This window comes from Cicer arietinum, chromosome 8 (assembly GCF_000331145.2).
Source record: "Cicer arietinum cultivar CDC Frontier isolate Library 1 chromosome 8, Cicar.CDCFrontier_v2.0, whole genome shotgun sequence".
Taxonomy (NCBI): Eukaryota; Viridiplantae; Streptophyta; class Magnoliopsida; order Fabales; family Fabaceae; genus Cicer; species Cicer arietinum.
The window spans coordinates 5,889,644-5,899,618 of NC_021167.2; the positions used below are offsets into that span (position 1 = coordinate 5,889,644).

General features: G+C 26.4%; 2 protein-coding genes across 2 annotated transcripts in view; one reads left to right on the forward strand and one right to left on the reverse strand.

Annotated features, from left to right (window-relative positions):
* The first annotated feature begins 2,420 nt into the window (after positions 1–2,420).
* On the forward strand, positions 2,421–4,055 carry LOC101504232 (thaumatin-like protein 1). Its single transcript, XM_004512084.4, has 3 exons — positions 2,421–2,799; positions 2,909–3,566; positions 3,702–4,055. The coding sequence occupies exons 1-3, from the start codon at positions 2,727–2,729 to the stop codon at positions 3,904–3,906; spliced, it is 936 nt and encodes a 311-aa protein (XP_004512141.1). The 5' UTR covers positions 2,421–2,726; the 3' UTR covers positions 3,907–4,055.
* A 5,776-nt stretch (positions 4,056–9,831) lies between these two features.
* Positions 9,832–9,975, reverse strand: part of LOC101504569 (TLC domain-containing protein At5g14285) — a 1,316-nt gene continuing 1,172 nt past the window's right edge. The window contains exon 1 of the mRNA XM_073364131.1: positions 9,832–9,975. This exon is cut by the window's right edge and continues 1,172 nt beyond it. Within this exon, the coding sequence (XP_073220232.1) occupies positions 9,933–9,975 (43 nt within the window). The 3' untranslated portion in view covers positions 9,832–9,932.

Here is a 9,975-nt window from a genome sequence, read left to right on the forward strand (position 1 = left end):
TATATTATATAGTACGATATATTTTTTACGAATACTAACATATTGAATAGAAAAAAGTGATTATTTACATATACTAAGATAGTAGATTAAAATAGTCAAATCAATTAAACAATGACATATATAACTATTTACCTTTTATTAATATTTTTCATCATAATAATAAATATTCTTTTATAACTAATTCCAACAATTTAGTATTTTGCAAAATCCATCACATTGAAAAAATAATGTTTATATATACAACCACATTAGCACCATGAAATTAAAAAAAAAAAAGATAATCAATAAAGTGCATTATTGCATACTTTAGAAAAAAGAATTCATCATATATTGTACATGAGATAAATGAAGTCAAATAAGGGAAACTATTTCAAATAATTACTATTTTTTAGAATTTTTTTATTAAGTTATATATACATATAGTACGTCAAAAACCTTTTTATACTATTAGTAGTCATCAACTTATTATTATTATTATTTTTAATCAGCTGGTAACATAAATCACTTTCGTCATCAAGCTTTGTTGATCAGCTGCTGATTCAAATCTTTATCTTTTAATGGAGGGTGCATGCAGCAAAAGAAAAAAAGTTGAAAAAGAAGAAAGAAATCGATATATACACATGGTTCTTTACACGGCATATAAATGGATCAAAGAAACAAGACACGTTGACAACAGTTGTTAAATAAGTTTCAACTATAATTAGAAGTTCTCTTCAGAAAAAAGAACTTTACTATTAAGAAGCTAGAAGCACTGAAACTATAATTTATTTTTTTATTTTTTTGACAAGTGAAACTTTTATTAATAGGTCTAGATTTAGCTATCATGGAGACTAATTTTGCCCTTAGAATTATTTGTAATTAGTTATTAGTGTTACTTTGATTAATATAATTTTTTTAGATATTAAAGATTCAATTACTGTATTAGACATTTTTAAATTATAAAAAATATATTAAAAATAATAACGTAAGATAATTCAAAATCAGTTAACTTTTGTTATTGTTAAGAGAATTGACAACATGACTCTATTATGAAGATAATTCGGATCTATATCTAAAGTAATTTAGCTTAAATTTAAATGTACATAAATAAATCTTTATAATTTTATAAAGATTAAAAATATATTAAACTAAAATTTTTTACTATTATTTTATTATATTATAAAAATAAAAAATCTGAAAGCCTTTATCAATTTATTGTTCAAATAATTATTGATGAAATCAAAATTTTAGTCTCAGCTATACTTGAGATTAAATATTTTACGGATTAGGACTAAAAATAAATAATGATATAGCTATGTGAGGGTTTGTATCACTATCTAATGTAATGGTGTTAAGTTACTCCTGTCGCAATCGTATCCACACATGTCTCAATTTAACCACGTCAGTTTTGGTGTTTTGTACACATCAACCACTTACTTCCGAGGTTAATTTATTGACCACTTTGTGGAACCGATCGATTACTATTTACCAGTAAAACTTGGTATTAATTAGGACCCTTAAAATTGTCGAAGTTTGCTTTTCAGATGTTGAAAATCATGCAAATGAAACCTACTACTAATAATCCTAAATTTACATGTTGAACACTTCATTTTACCTTTATCACATCATCAATTTATTATATCTATTATATCACATACTTCTTTCTATTAAACCATCGATTAAATACTTGCATCGTTCTTTTTACTTCTTTATTTTTTAAAGTATATAAAGCTCCAGTACACCAAATATTTTTAATGAAATGAAAGGATTCAATTAGCTTCATATTTATAATAGAGAACAATTAAGATGTTGTTGGAGAAAGAATAGAAGAGCGTAGATTGTAAAAAGACACGTATTACTCTTTTCTTTCAAAAAATCTAAAACTTAAATTACTTTTAATAGATTCAATGTCCGTATTACCGATCTATAAGTTTGATTATTACATATTTAAGAGTTGTTAACTTATAACCAAATATATTTGTATAACTCTATCTTTTGAACATCTTATTTTTTGAATTTAGATCGACTTTTATTCAAAATGAATCTTCTATATTTTAAATTTGAATTTTAAATTTAAAAATAATTAAATCTAGATCATATAATTTCAAATGTTATTCATTGCACTATAATTAACAGCAACAAATTCAAACTTTTTTCTATATCAGAAACATGTCCTTTCTATTAAATCACTATATTCATTTTCCCTCAAAAGTGCAGGAAAGAGGTGTGTATACTTATCATTTTTCTATATTTTATGTTTTTTTACGGATTTTATATATTTTATGAAGCACTTGCAAAAGCAGCAGATAAATAAATCAAGTGAACCAATAGTATTGGGACACATAACCAATTGCAACAATACCATAATCATTATGTAGCACCAGATATTTCGACCGACGTATATTTTCATTTTAATATTTTAAATTCCATTACAGTATCACTAACCATCAAAAAACTCCCACTGCGTTTCTCTCATTGTTACTGTTCTATTCACTTTTGTTTATAAATAACGATTCAGATTCTACCATTCAGATTCCTCCCACCACTCACTCCCCATCTCATCACTCTTTTTATTCCCAGAAAAAATAGTGACAATATATACCATATTATATAATTATATAATAATAATAATACTATAGTGCATGCAACCACTTGGTAAAGCACATATTCTGTTTCAAGTGTCTTCACCATTCTCTGTTTTCTTAATTCTCTTTCTATATTCAGTTTTATAACTCAACTAACAAACTATGAGTCTATTCTTACATCACCGACATTATCCTCAACCCATCTTATGCTTCTTACTCTTCGTAATTTTCAAAGGTAAACTTTGATTCTTTAGTTAGTTTAATAAAATGAGATGTATAATTAGATTAAGAAAAGTGAATTGAAATTAACCACTTGATTCTAATTTTATCATTTTCCAATGCAGGGGTTTCAGTTTCAGGGGCTAAATTTACGTTTTTGAATAATTGCGATTACACAGTGTGGCCCGGAATTTACGGAAAACCTGAAATTGGAAGCACAGGATTCGAACTCACGAAAGGAAGTTCTAGAACCTTTCAAGCACCAACCGGTTGGTCCGGTAGATTTTGGGCAAGAACCGGTTGCCAATTCGACAATTCCGGCCGAGGAACTTGCTCCACCGCTGACTGCGGCTCCGGGGAAATCTCCTGCAACGGCGCAACAGCCTCACCGCCGGCGACTCTCGCCGAATTCACACTCGGTTCCGGTTCCATGGACTTCTACGATGTTAGCCTCGTCGACGGTTACAATCTCCCGATGACAGTGGCCGCAAGCGGCGGTACCGGTTCCTGCAACATTACCGGTTGTATATCGGATATAAACCGGAAGTGTCCGTCGGAATTGAGAGTGGAAGGTGGTGGCGCGTGTAATAGTGCTTGTGGCGCGTTTGGGAAACCTGAATATTGTTGTAACGGTGCGTTTAGTAACCCTTCCACGTGTAAGCCTTCTGTGTATTCACAAATGTTCAAATCAGCGTGTCCTAAATCTTATAGCTACGCTTATGATGATGCCACTAGCACTTTTACTTGTTCGGATGCTGATTATATAATCACATTTTGTCCTAGGTAATTTTTATTTTATTTTATTTAATTAAATTATTTTAGTCTATAGTATTTTGTTTTAGAATTAATGATCATTATTTGATCAGGATGAAACGCTGAAAATTTTTATTCATATTGAAATTTGATATTTTCGTGTAGTTTAATCCCTGAATCGGCTCCTAGAATTCCGAAGGAACCTGATTCGGCTTCGGAGGCTGGCTCGGAGCAAACGGAATTGGCTTCAGCTTCGTGGCTAGCTGATATGGCTACGGCTACGGCTACAGGGGGATCTACGAGAAGTGGAGCTTCAATTGTTTCTTTGTTATTGTTGGTGGTTGGTTTTATTTTTACTATTTTTGGTTAATATTTTTTTTTAATGTATCCTTATCCTTATCTGTATCTTCCTTTTAGAGAGAATAGAAATATATGGTTGGTAGAATTAGTGTAAATTGTTAGTTAAATTATGTGTAAAGTATAATAAGCAATTCAATCATTTGTTGCAAAGTTTTGTCATTGTGGTTGGTTAATTGTTGTGATGAATTGTTTAATTATGAGCCTATGGAATTGGAGGACAAAGTGGGGATGGGGGAATGAAGCACATTGTATTGATTTTAAGTGTCAACAACCAAGTTGTCTGCTGAATTGATGGGTCATCGGATTAGTGGGTTTTTAGGCCCATCGCCTTTTTGCGAGAAGGAACGACTGTGATGCTCTCATTTTTTTCTTTCTTTTTTACATTATTTTAGTTTGAAAATTAAATCATTAATGATTCATTTGTAGCACTAATCCATTAATGAACCGCTTTATATATATTTTTTAAAATAAAGTGTGTTTCTAACCATAAAAAATATATGAAATTTGTATGTCAGTAAGTTCAATTTAAAAGATATTTAACATATTAGAGGTTGAATTCGAGATAATTTTTTTTTTTTCACATTTGGTGAATGTTAGTTTTGTTATTAGATTTTTTAGAATAAAAACCATATAACTCAAGTTAATCTTTAAAAAAATTAAATTTTTTATTCTTTTATAAAAATAAATCGGGCCAAATTAATTTTTCTTTTTAAATTTTTAAACATTGACATAGTGCTCTATATGTCATGTGTATTTAGGATAAACTTCTAGAATATTTAGATCTCTCATCTCTACAATAAAAATATTTAAAAATCTTAAAATTAGAAGAATTATGTCTGGTAGCGTTACAACTCCTGAAATGATGAGTTCGATTGATTCTTTGAATATTCAATGAAGAAAGAAGAAATCGAAAAGGAAGAAAAATGAGAAGACATAATTTTATAATTTAGCGAATTTAATTTCTTTTTTGACCATATTAATTGTTATAAAATATTGTCATTGGGATTAAAAATGACATTGAATTCAGTTTTAATACATGTCGTCGATTAAAGAATAACTAACTTGTTTAAATTTATTTTTCTTGGAACTAAAATGAGACATGTCTCTTTTAGAAATAAAAATATAATTAATTATAATTTATTTAATATATAAATTTTATTTTGTCATATACTAGTACAAATAATTATTAGTGTATAACCACCAATTTATCTTATGTATTATATATTATGTTGATGATTATGTATGAATACAAAATTTCAAATAAATTATACATTTATTAATATAATTTTTAATAATTATTTTAAATATCAAAATAGGTTAAAATAAGATGATGTAATAAATCTCATGTGGTTTTAAAACTCTATCATTTTTATAAGTTTAATTTACTTGAGGAATCTTTCAATTTAATAGTTGAATTGATTTAATTCGCTTTCTATGAAATATTATTGAAAGGTTAAATAAGTTAAGTTTAATTTTATTGTGAATAATTATGAGACACAATAAATATATATATATATATATATATATATTATAGATAATTTATTTTAAGTTCTCACATAAAAAAAGTAATGAGTGCTTCTAGAAGTAAATATAGACTTCTTGAAATTTTTAATATTAATGTTATTACAACAAATACAAATAATAAAGTTAGACCGATTATTGCATTTCCAACCCTCCTCGTTTAAAATAAAGCGTTATTATCAATCTATGATTGTTGAAAATAATGCCAAATAATAGGACTATTAAACTTTCACTTAAATGAATCTTAAAAAGATAGGACACATATTAGAAGAAAGATATTTCTCCAAATCCAAAATCGAAATGTGGACCTGGGATATGATGCTTGCAACTTTGGGACCACATAATGGGTCGCTATCATGATTTAAGTGGCTGAAGAATAAGATAAATTGATCGATGATCATTGATGATTAAAATCATTAAAGACATAAATCTAATATATATGAAATATGTTTATTTCAAAGATTTTTGCGATATGTCATGAGATAGGATAGGGTGCAATAAATCTTTTCAATATAGCAATCAAAAGAAAGAGGACGAAAAGGAGAAAGTGATAAAAAATAACTTGAAAGTGCCTGAGTGTGGGATGAGTGAAGAAAAAAAAAATCTTTTTCGTATTCACATCACTCAAAAGTATGAATATAGTTGTTATGAAATATATTAGATTTAATTGTGATTTTAATTTTTTATTTTTATTGATTCATAAAATTAATACTTTTATTTTAAAATTTAATAATTTTGGTCTATTATGATTTTATAATTAAAAATTAACGATGTGATATATTTTAAATAATATGAAATATGATACGATAATATAGAATGATTAACATCTAAAAAATCACAATAAAATCTTCTAAATATTCAACTTTCAATGTCGAATTTTTTTTCATTTTTTAATCTAATTAATGAAATATAAATAATTAATATATTTACGTGATTTTATATTATTAACTTATATATCTCATCATTTTAAGACTCCTAACTCTCGAACTATCGTTTCATATCTCATTTTCTCTTTATCTTTATCTTTATCTTTATCTTCTTATCACATCGCAAACGTTTCATATATAGAAAATGATGTGTTGGACATCTATATATATTCCATATGCACATTAAGAGATAGAAATAAAATGAAGTGTTATATAAAATCTATATCACACCACTCTCTAATTCTTTCTATCTCAAATTGTAGATAAGTGTATAAAAATGTCTAAAGATAATTTTCCTTTATAATATCTTGTGTGGATGTTAAACTAAAAGAGTCTTAAATCATTGATGTAGTTTGAGCTAAAGGTTGAACAAGGGAATAAGTATAAGAAACTACCGTTGAAACTCTAGGAAATGGGAAAAGAAAAATATAAATTTAACTAATATACTAACATTAACTTATTAAAGAAAATTGATGTGATTTTGCTGGGGCAAACAAATTAATGAATTTAGCGTGTTGATGATTGTTGGATCGACATTAGATGATTGAGATTTTATTATAGATTTTACTTTTTTAAAAATTAAAAATATTAAATTAAAAATTTAGACTGTTTAATCTTAATTTAACAATTATTGATCTACTAAATACATGAATGAGTGACCGCACTAAATCCAGATACTTAAATCATAAGGATGAGGTATTGAGATGGATTGCTGACTAAATACTTGGATTGGTGATTGCAACAAATCCTCTTTACATATCTATAACCTTTTTTTCTTCTAAGAAAACATTATTTTCTTATGAGTTTCTATAAATAACCGGACTTGTTAAATATTAAATATAACTTACATTTATTATTGATATATTAAATTTTTTGGGATACATATTAAAATAATACAAGATAAATATTTATAATCAATATTTTAAAAAATCACACCACAAATATTTATAAGTGATAAACATAAAAAATTACATAACAAATATTTTTCATTAACACATAAAAATAATACACGACAAATATTTGTCATTGATAAATATTTATAAATTATGCATAGAAAATATATGATAGATATTTGTAAGTAATGCGTGTAAAAAAATCAAAGAACAAATATTTTTTATTGATAAATATTTAAAAACAATAAGATAAATATTTTTCATTAATATATACAAAAATACAAGATAATTTTTTGTCACTTATATATAAAATGATATTTTTATTCAAAATTTGAACGAGACATATAAAGTATTAATAATGTGGTTTCTTGTTTGTTTTTATTAATAATAATGCGATAACAATATAGATCATTTACTTCCGATTTTCTTCAACCTTGAGTTGGGTTGTTTCAACTCGTCTTATAATACACACATCCGAACAAAAATCCAACCATTTCTTGTGATTTTTTAAACTAAAATTATTAAAATAAATAACATAAAACTTAAAAACATCATTTAATTTATATTTTCAAGTTTAATTCAAATTAAAATCGACTAAAATTTGTTAAAAAAATTGGACTAAAACACAAATCTCTTATGGAATTTTACTTTTATCTCAACTCAACAAAAGACAAAGTATGATACAAAATATAAGAGAAAACTATCAATGTAATATTTCATGTTGATCTTCTTTGATGTTCCATTTTCGCGGATAACAACAATCTCAACATTCACTCAATAATAATAACAAGAAACTGCAAATGACATATGTCTATCTAGTTTATAAATAGGGGGTTCGCCCCTAGGTTTTATACACTTTACTCATTTATTGCTCATTATATTTGCTATTTATTTGGACTATGCCTCACTTTGACATTAGGAGGTCAGTACAGGCATATCTCCCATTTTAAATAGAAGCATAGGAGAAGAAAGAGTTTATAGGTTGGATCAAGCTTGGAGTCCACATCACTAACACCAGTGATTCACCTTAAGAGTCAATTATTTAAGAGAAAAATATTTATTTTATTATTAGGATGTCTAATGAATATTTAATTAGAAAAAATATAAAAATTATAATACATTAATTAGTTAAATATAGTATTTCACTAATTAATTAGTTAAGAGATAAATGTGCAACTGATTATTATTATATTTATCAATTTTCAGTGTCTTTTTAATCGTGAAGCACATGGCAGTCTTAAATTTTTAAATGTTATGTTCTATTTTTTTAATATCGGACCCTAATAAAAAATAGTGCAATTTAATAATAAAAAATTTTGGTAAAATAAATTTTAGTCTCTATACACGTACCAATTTACATGATACACGTTAAGTATACTAACTTACACGATGCACTCTACATATACTAATCAACATGATGCACTTTACACAGGGGTGGGAATAAGTCAGGCTTTGAAAGGATTGAGTATGACCTACAATTAATTTTTTAGGCATAAGTCTGACTTACGACCTATCATAAGCTTTTTTTTCCGGTCTGACCTGACATTTTTAAAAGTTTGGCCTGACCTGAAAACCTATTTAAAAGCCTTATTCACATTAAAACATTTAAATTAAATGTTCTACTCATACCATATGATGCTCTCCACATATCAATATCAATGTACATATCTATATATATTAAACAAAAAATAATTTTTTAAAAATTTGAAACAAACATACTTTAAACCCTATAAAATAATTTTTGGTTTCAAAGAATAAATTTTTTTTGTCCTGAAACAAAGGTACCCATTATTACCTCTCAAACAAATATGAAACGATTAAGTGATTGACTGAATGACTACTGAATATGGAACAAATGATTATAATATGGAACGACTGCTGAATGATTGATAGAACTTAAAATAAAAAATATTATTATTAATATAATAATAAAAAATAACATTAATAAATAATAAAATATATATAGATCGGTTTGTCATGCCTAATCGGCTTTTTTTATAAATCAAAACCTAACTTTTTTATTAAATAGGTCAGACATCCTAACATTTTTATTAAATAGACATCAGACGGACGGTCTAACATATTCTTACCCCCGCACACAAACTAATTTACATGATACATAATTTTAGTTTATCATGTAACAAGGAAAAACAACCACATTTCTACTCTTACAATATTCTAGTTTATCATAATTTTGATTTTAAAACAATATTCTAGTTTTTAAGTTAAGTGTTAGCCCCATGAATCATGATTTTTATTTCTTCATTAATTAGATTAAGTAACTAATAGAAATAACAAAATAAATAATAATTATTAATCTATATAATTTAGTTTTCACATATATTACTCGTAATTAATAATTATTAACAATATTATGGTTAGTGTGTTAAGAGTTGTTTTGATTAAATTGGGGCAATAAAAGATTTTGAATTGGACGATAATGTATTATTATTCTATGGTGGTATGGTTTGACTCTTTCCAGGAAGTTTGATAATTCCCGAGTTGGAAATTACTATAGGGTTACATTACTATAAGAGACGCATAAAAGACATACCATAGTAATTTCATCAATCTACCCCAACAAACACAAAACAGTTAAACAACATCACAGTTATATAAATTCTTCAGTGGAAGCAGTAATTAATAACAATCAACAAAAAATTAACAATGCTAGTTATAAATGGTTACAACAAACCCTATCTAATTTTTGCCTCTAATTTGGCACTAGTATTTCTTTCC

Excerpts from the sequence above, each read along its gene's own strand:
- LOC101504232 (XM_004512084.4), top strand. The coding sequence starts at position 2,727 with ATGAGTCTATTCTTACATCACCGACATTATCCTCAACCCATCTTATGC. Across the intron at positions 2,800-2,908 it reads ACTCTTCGTAATTTTCAAAG|GGGTTTCAGTTTCAGGGGCT; the intron begins GTAAACTTTGAT and ends TTTCCAATGCAG. Across the intron at positions 3,567-3,701 it reads ATAATCACATTTTGTCCTAG|TTTAATCCCTGAATCGGCTC; the intron begins GTAATTTTTATT and ends ATTTTCGTGTAG.